Below are 19,208 nucleotides of genomic sequence, written 5' to 3'. Positions count from 1 at the left end.
TAATAGCAAGTATCTTCTGTCTAGGCTTAAAAAAGTTAAATAATACTGGTTGGCATGCTTAAGTTCAATTTAATTCCCAATTAAATATGTCAAAAAAATTTAGAGGCAGATTTTAACTTTTTAACATAAATGATCATTTATTTGGTTATTTGTTCTTTAGTTCTTGAACATGGTCATTAAATCTAAATTATTTTTTTTAAAGTTTACTTTTTTGCTTTAAAATACATTGTTTACGATTTTCAATCGGTGTATTCTTTTGACTTAAAGGCTTATAAAAGTTAAAGTTTGTTTAATTTTGGCGAAAAAACATTTAGGAATGAAATTTATTCATTCAATAATCAATAATAGTAAATAAGTGATTTAGAACTTTTCACGGTTTGATTTATTCTTCTTCTAATGCATCTTTGAGATAATTAGCATATTTTTTTAATGTTGTCATATGTTATACTAAGCACTTTAACTTCAAGCTCACGACGATACCATATGAACATGTAAGAGACAAAAATTAAATCCAATCTCTCTTGAGCAATATGAGCTTATTACACTTACAAATTGTCTCAATTTTGGACAGTGCGATTTTAAGTCTCTAAATACTGAAAATTCTATTTGTTTTTATTAGTTATAAATAAATTGATATTTTATGATCTTTTATCGAATATAAAATTTAAAACATTTTGGTGAAAGAATTATGCATTACGAAGGGTTACATATGAATGATTCAATAAGCAATGATTTCCTGGATGAGGGCAATCTCATTATTTCATAAACATTTGAGAGTTATCCTCTACTGATTGGTATAAGGCAAGATTTTCGAAAACGTAATTTGTTTCAGAACCTAATTAAAATTACAGGCATTTTAAAAAAGATAAATAAGAATATCTTTCAGGTGATAATAATTTAAACAGATTTTTACTTAAAAAAAAGTTTATTCGAATATTTAACATTAACTCTCTTCTTATATTAAAATAAAAATTACAATAACAAAAACTCAAATCCATATTCGTATCACAGTATTTCAAGTATCATACATCAAAATCTGAAGTACATTTTATTTCATAAAAAATAACTCAAACATCAAAAAATAACTATAACTAATACGTATGTGTTACCAGCAAAGGGGGATATCTGGCATTTCAGACTATTCTAAAAATCAACCAGTGGAAATGAAATGGTTAAGCACTTCATGCATTGCCAAATGACAGACAAGCAGAGTATAAATATGATTATTTCATTCTTTTAGATAGTATGATTATAGTTTATTAGTATTTAATGCAGGCAAAGCAATTTCTTGGTGCAACAAGTTCATATTTCACTTTACTTTCTTCGGTAAAATGAGTAAGCTCTTTTAGTAATCTCCTAGTATTATTAATTAAAACCGGATTAATCGGGATAATAAACCGGCAAGGGTGATTTTCTGATTTCACTTGCTCAGTATTGTTTAGCCCAGATGATTTTTATAATTAAAACGGCATTGCTTGGTATATTCTTAGCCCAGTTTTCAAAGCACACATGTTGCTTAAGGTAAAGGATAATTACCCGACATACAGTTGCCCGGTCTTCCCTACAATGTTTTATTTCTAATCGCATATTATAATAATCAAATAAGCCAGTTAAAGTAAAATTTGTGTTTCATAAAAAGTTAATTCAATGAATAGAAAAAAATGTTATTTTACTTTAGTTGTCAACTGAGAATTCTTAATCGTCATTTTTTTTAAAGGAAAAGACAGAGCGATGCATCCTTGTTCATGTGCTTACATCTACAAAACCACACTATCATACCTAGCTTAAAGAGCATTATTTTTCATTTTTTTTACATTGCCCAGGTAAAGTATAAAATAATTCTCAGATTACATTTTTAGCCTAAAAACGTTAACGTCAAGGCACTGTCTACAATGCCTGAGTTTCCCTCCCACATTGCCGGTAACATATAATAATAACATGAATTGTAGAAATACCGGTAAAAAAATAAAAAGTTTCCTTAGAGGAGAAAGATATCTTAGGTTTCATGAATAAAATAATTTATAAATTATTTTGAATCCATTTCTTTAATTAGAGATTTACTTGTTCTACAAAATGTATATAAAATAAAGGTTTTTAGTGAATATTTTCATATTTAAAAGTTACACCACGTTTCTCTAATCTTTTCTGAAGAGATGTATTTTCAAAAGCCACACCAGGAGTAAGAACACCTCCCCTGAAAATAAAAAAATAAATAAATCAATGATAAAATTAAAAAAATTAATGAATTAAAATAAATAAATAAAAATAAATAAATCAATGAATAAAAATAAATAAATAAATAAACGAAAAGTAATCAAAGCAATGTTTATATTTCAATAAAATTATGGACAAAAATAATTCTAAACTGAGCTCCTTTTTTAAATAACTGCTAATATTACTTCATGTAAGCAGCATTAATATTGGAAACATATTCTCTATAGGTTTCTAATATTATGGCTAATGCATGATTACTTATATGTAATAATATTTTAGACGAATTTCGGCATGACGTCAAAATTATGAATTATTTCATTTGAAATGCCAATAAAATTTTACAATTTATTTTTAATTTATTATTTTGAAATTCCTTACGTATAAGAACACTGCAAGAAATTCCGGATCAAAGGACTGTAAAAAATACGGGCACTAAGGGTATCTGTACTTTTTACCATAAAATCCATTTTCACTGGAACATGTTAAGGAATAAAAAAGCCTGTTATACCGTAATTTCTACAGTGACGATAACAGCAAAACTACTGAATAACTTTAATTAAAAAATATTATCGAAAAAATTATGTTAATATTTTACTGTAAAATGCATTTTACGAACATGTCGGGTTTTTTTAAATCGTAATTTGATCCGGAAATTTTACGATTGATGCAATCTTTCTTTTTAACTCACATAAATATGTTAAGCTTTGTAGACATTATAAACATCATTACTCACTGCAAAGGTATTTTGTCTTGCTCTTGAAGAACTGTCAGACCAGCCTGCACCATACACATTGCAGTTAAAGGATACGCTGGTTCTAAACAGAAAAATACTATAAATTACTATATTTTTTAAACAACAAGTGAAGAAAAGCAGAAGTTTAAATATTTTATGGAAGGAAACACACGAAACCTATAGTGGCAGATTAGAGTTAGTGGCAATCTCTTACATTTTTTAAAATTTTTCACTTCTTTCAGAAACTTTCAATAAAATGAAAAATGTAAAAAATCTTTCTTGAAATATATATTTTAAGGAACTTCATTTTTTCTATTATTATTTAATTATTCGAGTAACTTCAGATCAGGTTAACAATTTTGTGCATTTACAGAAAGGATTACTTCAATATTTATTGTGCTTTCATACTTTTTGCCCTCAAGTCAAAACTTTTACACACTGATGTTTGCAAATATCGCAAATGGCCCATTCGATTGAAAAATAAGCAAATTAATTCAAAAATACTTTTTTTCTTCTAATTGGTGAGAAAGTAAATTTGAAATTTAAATATTAAAATAAAAATACTAGAGGGCTCCTTCCCCTGCTCGCTACAGCTCGCCAACCCCCGATAATTTCTAGGCAATTACATTTTTGCTCACTTCGCGAACAAATTTAAAGTCGTTTCCGTGGAGATTAACTGGCAAATTTTTCTGCACCAACATCATATAGAGGGAATATGATAGGATTGTAAAATGTCAGAGGTCCTAATTATCAGCATTATAAACTTATATAAAGCAATTTTAATACAAACAATATTATAAACTTATATAAAGCGAGGAAGCAATATTATTTAACACATTACTATAGGGCATTAGCCGGAAATTAATCTCCGTATCCGAAACTCGCTTGGCAGAGCCTAACTCGGGTAGACTATATTTGAGGGTGCCCCTTGATTCTCGCCAAGTTGTGATCGCGATTGATCACCAAGCTGAGCAATGTTGAAGCCCAATCGTGATTCTGATGGATTTAGATTTTAGCGTTATTTTTAAATGTTCAATGGTTTATGTAATTTCAGAGATCCGTTAGTTCTGCGTTAGATACCGGCTGGCAAGGTTGCTTTTGCTTCTGATCAATAAGATCGAAGGTATGTGGGCAGTCATAAAAAGGGACTTTAGAAAAAAATGTCTTTGCCAGTTCGGTACCACGGGCGCCTTTTTCGATTCGTATTTTACCGAATTTATGTGGCGATAGAGGTACATAGATTCTATTCATGATAAATTTGTACAGTATCTAACTGCTATTAGAGATTTCGGTGAACCTAAATCTGAGGATATTCAAGCTTAACGAAGAAGTGAGTTTTTTTTCCTTTTCTTTCTGTGCGCACTCCATTAATTTTTGTTTCAATTCAAAATGCATTTTATTGGGTTTCTTAATTTTGTTCATATCGGGTTCATTGCAATTTTATAAAGTTTTGACCGATGTTTCGTTGAAATTTTTCAATGTTTTATTGAAATATCAATATATTTTGGCAACCATTCCTGTTACCACGGTGTTCCGCGCGAACAGGAATGGCGCCAAACATGAGTCACCAATTTCGCTAAAGGGCACCCTCAAGTATATTTTTACCCCTAACTCAAATCATTGTTGATCTTATAGGATGCCGGACGCTCCCTATATGGTTCTTAATCCCCCCAGCCAGAAAATTTAAATTTCAAACTGAAAATAATTAAAACCTAATGAAAAAAACTTTAAAATATGACAAACAAATTAAAACATGTCATATTAATAAGTTGGTGCTGAGTAATATTTCAAAAGCAACCATTGCAAGTAATTGCCCAATTAACTTCAATACTGTCAATAGACAAAATATTTTAGTTTCAATCAGACAAAAAGCAAATTACATAATAATAACACATGTAACTGACATTCGACAAATTAAATTAAGCAATTTAATTTTTTTCTCATATTGAATACTAATAAAAAAATAAATGTAAAATGAAATAATTATGCTATCAATGATCAATAAACATTTTTGTCTGAATTGTTATAAACAAATAAGGTGAAAACAATAAAAGTAAAAATTATTTACAATAGATCTCTGAGTATTCACAAAACCTAGCTATGCGCATTTTTCATTGATTTTTCTTTTCACATCATTTTGTGTAACTTGCTGGCAGAGTTTAGTGCGTTGTGGAAAATGCCCAGCAAGCATAATGAAAAAGTCATCTTTTAACTAATCATAAATTTTATTAAGCAAGTAAAATCATAACTTAACTTAAACATCATAAAGGAAAAACAATCCTCTCTATAACATGAATTCAATACATACAGTCTTGAAAATCAAAAGAAACAAAACTCCAAATCCAATCTTGATTTGTTATATATATATACATAATAACAGTTGCATAATGAGGGTACTTACACACTCAAAATTAATACTATGCAAATTCTGTCTTTAAACTATTTTTAAATGTTCGAACTCCCTCCTTCAGAGGTTTTTCGAACTCGTGATCTCTGACTCTTACTCGAACCTTGTTCATTGAAATCCATAGTCTAACATATATAATAACTGTGCTGTATTAATACGGTCAGTTTTTGTAGATATCGAGTATACAAATATAATATTTTGTATCTGTCTTAGTGTATTTTCAACCAGTATTGTGGCATTAGAAAATGGTGGAGACCTACACTCAGATGGCTTGATAACTTGATTGGCTTGAAGATGATTTAAAAACTTTAAAAATAATTAATTGGAAAAAAGAAACAAGCATTTAGCAAACTTTGTTGGGATTGCCTTAGCCTGCTCGGGGCTGTAGTACCAAGAAAAAAAAAGTAGTGTATTTGGTGCGTTATGAAATTACACCAATTACCATAATGCTTGTAGTTCCTATTACGAAATCTTATCAAGCATCATTGGCAACAATAGTAGTATGGCAATTTTTCATCTTTCCCCTAAAAGAACTAGTATCCTTTTTCCTTTAATTTTGCTTTTAAATCATAATTATTGCCTTGTTTCAATTACCAGGCGCGAGCGTTACGGGAAAGGATTTTTCATAATCTAGGAACGTGTCCGCGTCTGGAGGTTGTACCTTTTACCAAAATTACTTAAGCATCGTTGGCATCAAAAATGATATAATAATTTTTAATCTTTCCCCAAGAATTAGTACCNAACATCAGTGTAGGGTATACCGGGCAGTGGCCCTTGACCTCAAAAAAACATCAGTGTAGGGTATACCGGGCAGTGGCCCTTGACCTCAAAAAAAACATCAGTGTAGGGTATACCGGGCAATGGCCGTTGACCTTAAAAAACATCAGTGTAGGGTATACCGGGCAGTGGCAATTTTATGCTATGATTAATCTTTCTAGATTTTACTTAGATTTTCTTACCTCAACTTCATAAAATACATGAGAAGATATAAAAAAGTATTCCTGACACTATGTAAAATTAGTTATGATTTAAAAAAATATTATCAAAGTGTAAAAAATATTATCTTTAAAAGCATCAGATTAATTTAAAACTTATTAGAAATGTATATTTAAATCCGAAATTGGTAAATGGCGCCATCGTTTTAATTTTAAAAATCTACTTGCAGAAAGAATAGGAGCTTATGTGTCTTCAAAGAAGATACTGTAATCGGATTTACTGTATAGTTCGTGCGCCGAAGTGATGCGCAGTAAATTCTACTTTCCCCACCTTTGAAATAAATGGAATGATCCAGTCTCAATCAGATTCATTGTGAGATTCAGGGGCTACTTTTTGTGTACCAATGATTTGCACTTTTATGCATTATTTAAGAAATATCTCAAACAAATATGAACTGTTAATTCATATTTCTGGCTGAATGATTTTTTGAAAGTAAGTAAAAAATAATTAAAAGTAAGGAAAAACAATGATAAAATTAAAAATAATTAAAAGTAAGGAAAAACAATGATAAAAGTAAAAATTATTTGCAAAACCTCCTTATCAATTTCTTTTCCATATTATTCGTTTTCATTTAAACGTATAATGACTCTTCAACGTTTCTTCACAGCGCATGTCGCTGCCGCGTATTGATAGCACTACGATTATTTTCCCGGTAATTTTGTGCTGCTAAATTATGTTCAGCCCTATGTCGCTGTTGATATCGCCTGAGATATTCACGGTGATACATTTTTTTTATAAAAGATATAAGTATTTTAAAATAAACTCTGTTCAATATATTTCACTCATTTAATACAAAATAGAAATCGCAACAGGATTTAGCTGGTAAGTTTAGTTGTAACATTACTGCAGACAGCATTATTAAAAAAAATTTTTTTTCACACAAAAGCGTTCTAAATTTTGATTGGCTGTTTTGTCTGTTACTAACCAGAAGTCTTCTGTGAATGGCTATGTGTTATCATTCCACTCTCTTTTTATATATAAAGAAATAAATGAAAGTGACCTGGTCCTGTTATAGTGAGTTTCATCCTGGTGTCAGGTTTTGTATTGTGCTGATCAGTAGGATTTGACAGTTTTTCTTTCCATCCTTGTCCGTAAAAAGTAAATTTAGATCCACTCTCCATTACCTTCAAAAAATAAAAATTCGTAAATTGTGAAATTGAATAGGAATGTTATTACATAAATTATATCGCTGGTTCAAAGTTAAGACGACACTTCTGCACTCACTTCTCATTCAAATAACATGAGAAGTGAGTGCAGAAGTGTCGTTTTAACTTTGAACCAGCGATATGCTAAAAACTTCGGATTAGTCTAAATAATTCATCCAGTTTCAAACAACTGTTTATTTATAAAAGCACATAATGTACAAAAACAGTTGATATATAAAAAGATATGAACACTTACCAAGTTTCTTGTTTATACTACAGACTTTTCATGCATGCACTTTCAGTTATGTGACACATATTCCAGAGGTAAATTTTTATCTATGTTGCTGGTACTGAGGATACATAAACTTGTATAGGACAAAGTCTAATTATGTACCCCATGCCAACATGTAAAGGACAAAATTATATACAGCATGCCAGCTTGTAAAGGACAAAATTATATACACCATGCCAACTTGTAAAGAACAAAATTATATACACCATGCCAACTTGTAAAGAAGAAAGTTTATGTATTCTCAGTGTCAACAACACGCCTGGTATGCATCACTGCTGTGGCAAACAATTAGAATTAAGCGAGCGTTGGGTGTTTTGGGGTGGGGAGATTTTTCCCCCCATTTAAATATAGATAAGATAGATGATTAATATAGAATAACAGGTTTTAAATTTTTGCTTCTGAAATTTTATTAAGAAAATTCTTAATGTTTTATTATTGAACAATTGTTCTTTTAGGGACAGAAACATGCAATATTTAGTATAACGTAACAATATTTAAATAAAAATATTATTTTTGACTATAATATATGTAAGATATAATAACTTACAATATTGATTACGATATACTGATAATGAATGAATTTAATATGCGGGAAAATTTTTTTCTATGATTTTGAATACACAAGATCTTATACTCAATTTGAAATACAATTTGAACATTTTAAACGAATAATATTTTATTTTTGTTAATGTCAATAGACATATTATAGAAGCATTAGAGAACTATTTGTCTGGAATCTTAAATCTTAATTTCTGAAAAATTAATTTCAAAGATTTCATATGCTTACCTGCTTTCGAGTTGGACCCTCACTTGAAAATATGCCAGCAGAAAAAAATGACGGATACTGTAAGTAAATTATTTCTTAATTAATTTGATTATTAAAATAGATTAGCATTTGATTACATTAAAAAGTTTTGCAATTAAAATAACAATTGATAATTTCGACATTATCGGAAATAAATAAAAACATTCGCTTCATATGCTTGATATAATAATATTATATATATANATATATATATATATATATTTGATACGTTTGCTTTTTATGAAACAGTTAGTATAAGTCAAGAATTCAGAAAAAAATTTTTTATGTCTTTTATTTGGTCTAAATCATCTTCTAAAAATTTTTTTATCATCGCAATCATTATTGCCTTTTACCTGACTACAAGTTTGAAGGAAAGAATTTCGAGGAAGAAGAATAAATAGGTGACCTGGTCCTGTTATAGTGAGCTTCATCCTGGTGTCAGGTTTTGTATTGTGCTGATTAGTAGGATTTGACAGTTTTTCAAAGATAAATATTCAAATAAAATACAATACTCAAAAACTTAATCTCCTTAAACATGCACTTGAAGAGGATATTTAACATCCAAACTTTGCAAATCGCACCTCAGGTTTACTTGGCATGATGAGCAATGATAACAAACATGAGCAATCATTTTATCTCATATATTTCTAAAAAACTAAACAGTGATCATCTTCCATTAATCTTTTCTAAGAACATTAATCCAAACCAGAAACCAACTCTCGTTAAAAAGACTGATTGGATATTGTTTAAAAACATCCCCTCTCTCTCAAATTATGAATCACAAAATCTTGATACAAGGAAGATATTATCTCACAATTTGCCGAAGAACTCCAACATGCATATAATGAAGCTACTTAACACATACAGAGAAAAGATATCTACTGGAGGCTTCCTAAAGATACAAAAAATTTAAAGAAAATTAATAATAAAATGGGAAAATTATGGAGCAAAACTCTCAATCCTGCGTTGAAACCTAAAATTAACAGGCTAACTAGTGAAAATTGCAAAGATCGCCAAGCCCTTCTGTCGAAGTAGAAAGTCTCTGTATCGATGATGCATCATTTTGGAATATGAAAAAGTCGTTGAAGACTAAACATGTTACAACACGCCCTCAGAAGGTCAAAATGGTAAGGTAAACTTAAATAAAGATATAGTTAACATTTTTGTAGAGGCAATTGAGAATCAATTTTCTTTCAATGAATACCCAAGCTGCAAATATCGCGAGTAGTTTTGAATGAATACAATAAATTTATTCAGGATTAAACCAATCTGAATTTAATGAATTACAAAAATGAACAAGAAAGTCATTCAGTGACTAAAAAAATTAAAAAGAAACAAGATCTGACCATATCAACAACCACATAGTAAAAGCACTACCCTAAAATTTCATGGCATCTAAGTGAAATTAACAATGCATGCTTGAATATTAAATATTTTCCAGGTATATTGATAAACTCTATGATTATTCTCTGTGCAAAAACCTGGCCAAAACTCAGCAAAACCCGAAAATTATCGATCAATCAGTCTGTTGTCAACGCTTAATAAGACTTGAAAAAATCATATACGAAAGGGTGAAACCTTTCTTTTCTAATCTAACAAAGTTACAATCTGAACTTCGGCTTCATCTATAGGCTACCAGGCAATTATATGGAATATTGAACTCCATGAAACAAGAGAATTATAAGAAAAATGATTCCGCCATTATCACGTTAGAGTGGCTGAGGATTTCGACCGCGTCTGGAACGAAGGGCTTCTTGTTCGTGTTGTCCCTTAGCGTGGGATTTTAGGAAATAATACTGTTATATATAACAAGCACTGTTTACTAATAATTTACAACATTTAAAATTTAGAATACGGAAGATGCGTCTTAACGCAACACTAACAGGCGAGGAATCTAAACTGAAATTTTTAAGAGGGAAAGTCCCAATTCGATTACGTAGGCGTGATACGGATAGTTCGTAAAGATAGCCTCGAACGGCTAAATACACGACATCTCCTCCCCCTTTAAAAATGGAAATTTAAAATTAAAGTCTCTTAGGGGGCCGTCTAATCCTTTGTGATCACCTCGGCCTAAATAGAGTTTGTTGAAAAGTTGAAGATGGAGTACTTCTCTGCAAAACAGCTGAACTCGTGTTTTTAGTTGTAGATGGATGGCGAGTTTCCGGTGTTGATTGGGCAGATCCAGGTTTTTTTGTATATCTCCACCAGGATCAATGGATGCTGGAGAATTTTCAGCAGTGCCGATGTGTGGAGTATCACTGCTAAAACTAATTCGTGGAACGTGAGCAGTTTTGTCCAAGATCTGGTCTCCTGTTGGTCGCATTTGGTCTACGTGGCGTCTATACAATGTACCTTGCACATTAACTGTGTAATGAAGAGCTCCATCTTTGCTCATAACTGTTCCAAATTTCCACCTTGCGTTGGGTGAACGATAGTCTCGAATAGCCACCTTATCACCTTCGTGAAAAATACGATCTTGAAAATCATACGTGCTTTTTCTGATCTTCTCATTGACTCTTCCGACCAAGTCAGGGAGAACAAGATCTATTCTAGTCCTAATGTCTCTCTTAAGGAAAAGCATAGCCGGACTAATCATAGTTGTCATATTAGGAGCCTTGCGATATTGCATGAGGAAGGTGCTAACCTTTTGCTGGGTATTTCCTGCAAAGTTCTGCATGGCACGGAGAGATTGTTTTAATGTATGCACGTAGCGCTCTGCTTGTCCATTGCTGGATGGTTTGAAAGGGGTGCACGTCTTATGCTTAATGCCATTGCTTCGTATAAATGTTTGGAACTCTTGGGAAGTAAACTGAGTGCCGTTGTCGGAAACTAAAACTACAGGTAGTCCAAAACGTGAAAAGCAATCTCGGATGCATTTCAATTATCTTGAATGAGTTGGCTGTCTTCATGGGGTAAACTTCAAGCCATTTTGAATGGGCGTCAACAATGAGTAGAGACATCCATTCAAATATTGGTCCTGCGAAATCAATGTGCACTCTTTCCCGTGGTGCACTGGGATATTCCCAATGATGAGCTTTTGCTTTTTCTGGATCCGTTTTGAACCTAGCACAGTCCAAACAGTTTTTCGTAGAATTTTCTTTGTCTTGGTCGATGTTTTGCCGATACACGTAAGATCTATCAATTGCATTAATTTTTACAACACCAAGATGCCCATGATGCAACTCGTCTCATATTTTCGCTTTGTAGCAGTCTGGGATACATACTCGTTGCCCATACATAATGCACCCATCCTGTAAGGTATATTTTCCCTTCCCTTCTAATTGACCCCCATATTATAATATTTTTAAAAGTTTTTCCAAGTGTTGATCGAACTGAGAGGCTTTTGTTAAATCTTTGGCAGTAACGAGTACGGTTTCAATTTGGTAAATTTTGTATACTGCAATATCATCTCTTAATTCAGTTCTTCAGATTTCAATGGTAGACGTGATAAGCAGTCAGCATTGCCGTGGTTCTTTGTATTGCGATAAGCGATATCAAAATTATAAGCTTGCAGAACAAGATCATAATGCAGAAGTCTTGTTGCAGAATGGACTGGGAGACTCTCCTACAGGTGAAGCATCAGAAGATAGCAAGATAGGGAGGTTTGGATCATATTGAGTTAGTATTTTGTCAGAGCAAATTTCGTTTTTCCCATTTTCGAAAGCTTCCTGACAAGTGCGATCCCATTTCCAAGTAACACTTTTCTTGGTTAAGTTGTATAAAGGATAGGCCAAAGTTGCTAAGTCTTTAGAAAACACTGAGTAAAAATTCAAGAGATCCATAAATGACTGAACATCTTGAACATTTCGTGGCGCCTTAGCAACTACGCATCTTAGATGCGGCAATTTAGGTATAAATTGAATGTCCTCCGATAGATTGGTTGGCGCTGCTTTCGGCGGCAGGTGCCGAGATGTAGACAGTAATTAGAATTAGATTTGTGAGAGAGCAGAGTTATGTTAAGAATAGTAGATAGCAGAGTATTTTTCATTGATGATAATTTCCAGATACTTATGTGTTGCCATAATCTTTTTTATTGTTTAATAAATGTCTTCGCAAGTTCAAAGATGAATCTTTAAATTTGATTGCTGGGAATTTCCCACTACGTCTTGAACTCTAAAAGTAGCTTTAATACAGCACTGCAACTAGTACTCGCTAGCCCCCTTTGCTTCTCATTTATCATTGTTTCATCTTAAACGTCAATATTTTCCACAAAAATACAGAACTTTTCAATTTCGCAGTATACAATTATTGTAGCTTTATGTTACCTAATATGCTAATGGTAAAGAAACAGATAATTACTACGATTTGAAAATAAATATTTCTTTTCGAGAAAAAAAAATTAAGCTAAGAAATACAGATTGTGTAACTCAAAAAGAAGAAATAAATGAAAAATAATTTCGCTCGTTAACGAGACTTACAGCAATCTAATTTAGGAATGATTTTATCGTTCTTTATTAAGTTTTTTTTATTTTTAGGAATTTCAATACAAACGTTAAGATTTGTGCAAAAACTATTCCCTCTCTCTTAGCTACTTTTGATTGAAATCTACTTGAGCGCGCGCTTTCGAACTTATTGGAATTTCGGAGCAAAATTCGCGCGAAATCACAAATTAAAACGTCTCTCTCAACATAGCAAATTTTAATTCCGTAGTTGACAAATCGTTCGTAATTTTTTCATTTTAAGTTTAGCACTTCTTGATTTAATTGTGGAATGTAAAATTTTTAATCATTTCGTCATATTTCTTGTACATTTTTCTACAAACTCATCGCAATTTCAAACATTTAAATTTTAAAAATTTTTGAGCAGCAAAACAAGATGCAACGCAAAAAAATAAGAAAAAGCACTTACGATTACAAAAACTTAGGAACGAATTGAAATTTTGAAAAAGAAAAATAACTATAGGCTCATAAACAAATATACTCTTTTTAGCATGCCAAATTTATACTCTGTAATTGCATTCCTGTGACCTGCAGTGCTCCCCTTATGATATTTTTTACGTCAAATTTAACAGTCAAACTTATTACTAAATATGAGTTTTTTTTATTCTTTTAAGTATTATAGTTTTTGCGCAGAAACACAAAATGTAACGTTGAGTTGAACATGGAAGACATCGTCGGAGGCCTTACGTTTTTTTTTAAAGTTTTTAATAAAGTTTTTTTAAAAAAGAAATCTGGATGTTAAGCAAATTTAAAAAAAATCTGCCCAACTGTTCTGAAAACAACAGAACTCAGATCCTTATCCTACTTCTGAGGATTTTTTTTTATCTTAACACTCTGGTTGAAAGAAAAATATGCAGAAATAATGAAATAAAAATTGAGTGTTAAAATTTTTCATTTTATAAGTGAACTAAAAGGAGAAAAATATTTTTATTTTTGTTTCAATTTGTTACATTTGAAACAAAAAGCACAGGGTCACGCCTTTGAAAAGTGATGCGGTCTACGCTTTTCGTTTCAGGTACGACGAAAATAATTATTTCCTTTTCTTTAGTGTACTTGGAAAAAGATAATTTTTAATTTTATTATTATTTTCTTTTAATTTTTTAATAATGATATTTTAAGTTGTCAAATTTGTTTTTACCAGAATTTCCTCAATGCATGTCTTAAAGTTCATAATTTATAACAAATAATTTTACTAATTTTGCTAATTTTTTTGAAACCATAAAAATTTTGAACTATCCACATACCTTAGCAAGGAGACTTTGGCCGAATGAAAATCTTGTCATAATTACTAAAAATATGGCGTAGATTGCTACTATAAGTACCATGAAAAAATGTGGCATCGAAACGTAGCTCTGTGACATAATCTGAAATAGAAAAGAAAATTAAGATACCTAAGAACTAGCACTTAAACTGTTTATATCTATTAGTGAAGTAAAAATTGCTAAATAAAATCAAGTATATCGTTGAAAAATAAATGCTGTAACAAATGACAAACTCTTTAATACTCTCCTTTTGTAAGTGGTAATAATTTTGCATATCGTATATTGACGAAAGTAGGGAAAGGGAGAAACTTTGTTGCTGTCTAGACAAATGAGTCATTGTTTCAGATGTAATTTTTATGCTGAATTCACACAGTACGACTAAGGATAAATAGTTTAAAGATAGTACGACATACATTAGGATAAATAGTTTACAAATAATGCTGGTTTCATTTATAAGAAATGTAATACATGACTTGTACTTATCTAGGCCATTTACATTGCTATCTAGACAAATGAAGTATTGTTTCCTATATAATTATTTTTGTCGAATTAATTTAAATCAAACACGCGATAATAAGATTATTAGTTTAGAAATTGCAATGGTTTCTTACGTATGAAATGTATTTTTTTTATTTGCATTTATTTCTATCTTTGAGGTAATATCTATATAGTTATGCAATTTAAATTAATATGGGAGAGCTTAAAAACTGAAAAAAATTTAAAAAATAAGACATGTTATCAAGGCAGTGTGTACCCTGAAAAAGTATTGTTTTTGCTAACATGTTTATTTTTAAAATTTTTGAAATTGGTTTTGAAATTTCATTTGGTGTTTATTCATGTTCGGGTGGATCCTAGAATATCCCACCCCCTGGCAATTTTTTGAAATCTCGCCAAGCGACATTTTGTACTAAGGTTGTAAATTAAGTAATTGCACATGAATAACTTTCTCTTGCAAACTTTATCTTACTTAGGTTGCAATTTAAGTAATTGCACAGAAATACTTTTCTGTTTTAAGGGTATTAAAAATATTTTCGTAATGTTTGGATGAAGTTTATTTCGTTAAATATCCTTCACATAAATAGTTATGTCCAACCAATTGTGAGCAACATAATCAATTGTGAATGATTGAATTGAGTTGAACCATTTTTCGTTCTTTGGAGGAAGCTAATTTAATTAAAAATCTATCAGAAGTTGCACCAAAACAATTGAATACCTTTAAAGCTTCTCATATTTGCACAAAAAAATGTTACATTTGTTCGAGAGAATTTTGCTTAAAAAAATTATCCTTTAAGAAGTTGCACCGAACCAATTTGATTACTTTAATGCATCGCTTACTCATTCTAAGTGAAAGAATAATTTTTGTGTTATATGGAAGTGAAACTTATACTTACAGGTCTGTCATTCAAGTAGTTGTATCGAAATAATTGACTTCGTTGAAGGCATCTGGAATTTGCATAAAGAAGCCAAACACACCAACGTTTCTCTTCAGAACTATAAAAAATTGGGGGATATCTGCAAAAAAAGTATATGTTCTATTAACCAATGAAAAACAATGAAAGAATTAAATAATATAAAAATAGCTTTTTCATCTAAAACTAAGCTTAAATTTAAAAAGCCTGCTTCAGAAGAACTTGATCTAAATAAGAGTGCAAAATAGACAGACAAAAAGAATAAAAAACCACATTGGGAAATCAGGTTGCAAATACTATTTGAAGCCGTTGAAGACGCTCCAATTAGTAACAATTTACAATTGTATACAAGGTCAATAAACAAGACTTATTTAACTCCGTTTAAGTTTATTTTCACACATGTTACACGTTTATAACCATTGTACATGGGAAATATTCAAAGTTTTTGCTAGATGTCTCGAGTTACGCATTGCACCAATTCTGCCTAGATTGGTGCATCTTCGGTATACTAAAAAAACTGTGGCGTAATATCTCTCTGAATTCGGTGTTAAAGAAATCAAAGATTTGGGAGAAAGAACACTTTATTTTTAGTTAACACTAAATCGAGTATTTATATATACTTTAAAGGTTGCAGTCAAATAAAAGCGAAAATAATGCAGAAAGTTCACACCAAGCTCACATGCATTCACTAACTAACTAATTCACTAACTAACTCCCTGGCATTACAGTCCATGTTGGACCATGGCCTCACTAACAATTTTCCTCCAAGTCGCCTGTCTCTAGCTCTTTGTTTCCAGTTTCGGAATTTTAGAGTCTTAAGGTCTTTTTCCACTTCGTCAAACCATCTTTTGACCGGCCTTCCTCTTTTCCTTTGGCCCTGGCACTGCCCCTTGAATATCTTCTTAGTGCCTCTGTTTTCTTCCATTCTCTCAAGGTGTCCTAGCCATTGAATTCTCTTTGCTTTTACATAGTTGATTATATCTTTTTCCTTAAATAGTCTTGCAATTTCAAAATTGTATCGCCTGCACCACAGATCACCCTCTTTGACAAGTCCAAACCTAGTTCTAAGAATTTTTCTTTCCCAGGTAATCAGCATTTTTTCTTGTTTCTGGGTTGGAGTCCACGTCTCTGATCCATAGATAACGGTTTGTCTGATTATAGTTTTATAAACCTGAAGCTTTGTTTTTCTCGTTATTACTTTTGATGTCAGCAATCTCTCAAGTGCGAAATAACTGCGATTTCCAGCATTTAGCCTTTGCTTAATCTCTGGCATAATACCATTGTTTTCAGTGACAACTGAACCCAAGTACTTAAATTCCCTAACTCTCACAAATTTTGTAATTTCATTGATTTGTAGTTCTGTGTCTATATACTTTCCCCTACAATCCATTATCATGTATTTGGTCTTATCACTATTTATTTCTAAACCAAAAAGACTAGCTTCTTTAATTAAGACTTTAAAAAGGTCAACAAGTGCATTTTTACTTCTTGCTATCAATATTACATCATCGGCGAAAGCAAGGACTTGTTTCGTTCTATTAAAAATAGTACCTCCTCTATTTGATACCGTGTTACGCATCACTTTTTCAAGGCATACATTAAACAACAAGGTTGACAGAATGTCACCCTGTCTCAATCCAGCCACAATATCAAATTCCCTGAACATTTTATTTTGTACCTTTACTTTCGTTTTAGTAGATGAAGTTGTCATTCTAATCAACCTGATTATTTTATGAGGGATGATAAACTCGTGTAAGGTCCATAGCATCAATTCTCTATTTATTGAATCATATGCTTGCTTGAAATCGACATAGAGCTGATAGACATTAACATTCATTTCCTTGAATTTTTCCAAGATATTTCTAATGCTGAATATCTGGTCTATGGTTGATCTATTTAGCCTAAAGCCACATTGGTAGTCTCCAATTTCTCTCTCTATCAATGGCTTAAGTCTTGTAGCTATGACTTTCGTTAATACTTTGTAAGTCAGATTAAGCAGGGAGATTCCTCTATAGTTATTGCAGTCCAGTAGGTTTCCCTTTTTCAAAATTGGGCATATCACTGCGCTGTTTCATTCGTTTGGTATCTGTTCATTCTCCCAAACTTCATTTACAAGGTCATACACCATTTTGAATAACTTCTCAATACCATATTTTATTAGTTCTGGGAAAATTAAATCTTCTCCAGGTGCTTTTCATTACGTAACTTTTTAATTGCTTCTTTAACTTCCTCCATCTCTAACGGTTCACAATCATTCTCTGATGTAACTAGTTCACCTTCCGTTTGTTCAATTACTTCATTTCTGTTTAAAAGGCTTTCAAAATGTTCTGCCCACGTTTCCAAAATTTCGTCTTCTTTTCCAACCAAGATTCCATTTTTTCCACGACAAAGTGTGGTTCGTGGTTGGTACCCTCTTTTCATAGAAGTTAATTTTGCATACATTCCACAGATGTCCCCGATCGCAGATATGTCCACCACTTCCTGTATCTTTTCTTTTTCCAGCGTTCGTACGAATAATTATCTTAGCTAGTTTTCTCTTTTCCTTGTACACTTTTGCATGGATCATAGAGGAACGATATAATAGTCCGATCACTAACAGTTACGAGATCTTCATGTCTAATAGTTCTTCATTTCGAATCCTTCACTCATCTCATATGAAGTATCTGTCTCAGTCTTAATTATTCAACAAAGGAAAAATGAATTATTGGTATGTGATCTTGTTTCCCATTAGTTCACTTTTTTCGCATATTTGGCAGCTTTCACATCAAGTTGCCTCAGTATTTGTCAGAGGAAGAATCAATTCTTGACGCTTAGTAAATCTTTGAGTATGAGTATATGAGTATAAAAGTATGAGTTAAAAGGCATAAATTTGACCTGATAATTGAAAAATGTTCGCTTATGAACTGATCTTTTAAGCCGATCAGTTCAACTTCTTAGATATCAGGTTTCGTCGCAAACTTTACAATTTTGTCGATATCACTCGCTAAGAATCAGAAGCCCAGATTTTCATGGAACTCCTAGGTATTGAGATGATTTTTCTTAAGTGTTCAAAGCTTTATTTAGGGAATTTGAGTAAACTGCGTTTTATGTAAGCATAATCATTGTCTCACTTGACTATTCAGGCAGTTAGTTAACAATTTATACGACATAATAAGCGTAAGTTGGAAAAAAATAACAATCCATATAACACGCTTATAATTTTTTAATACTTCTGATTTTCAAATTAAAAATCTGCAGCTTATATTTAAAATTGTGAATGTTATTTTAGAAGCTTTCAAATCTTTCCGCTAAAAATTGCTTAGTTGCTTATTAAGTGTTTATTTTGACGAAAGTTTGGATTTTCCTGTTATGTCTTATTTTTATGCTTCTTCTGTTCTCAGAGATTCAGTATTTCCAGTTGATTCTGCTTATGTTTGAACTCACTGTTCAAGAAGCTACTCCTTTTCGAGCTCACATCGTTCAGCGAGTTTACGAACTGAGTTCACACTATTCTTGGAATTCCAAAA

General features: G+C 31.5%; 1 protein-coding gene across 1 annotated transcript in view; it reads right to left on the bottom strand.

Annotated features, from left to right (window-relative positions):
- Window positions 1-906: 906 nt before the first annotated feature.
- The window catches only part of LOC107436416 (saccharopine dehydrogenase-like oxidoreductase), a gene marked incomplete in the record, with an annotated part of 30,977 nt that continues 12,675 nt past the window's right edge, over window positions 907-19,208 (bottom strand). The window contains 6 exon segments of the mRNA XM_071184290.1: window positions 907-2,194; window positions 2,948-3,029; window positions 7,351-7,474; window positions 8,575-8,631; window positions 14,276-14,395; window positions 15,685-15,805. Coding sequence (XP_071040391.1) covers window positions 2,095-2,194; window positions 2,948-3,029; window positions 7,351-7,474; window positions 8,575-8,631; window positions 14,276-14,395; window positions 15,685-15,805 — 604 coding nt within the window.

The sequence above is a fragment of the Parasteatoda tepidariorum genome, chromosome 8, assembly GCF_043381705.1.
Source record: "Parasteatoda tepidariorum isolate YZ-2023 chromosome 8, CAS_Ptep_4.0, whole genome shotgun sequence".
NCBI lineage: Eukaryota > Metazoa > Arthropoda > Arachnida > Araneae > Theridiidae > Parasteatoda > Parasteatoda tepidariorum.
The sequence above is the reverse complement of the archived record's forward strand: the minus strand, read 5'-3'. Positions and strand labels throughout refer to the sequence as shown.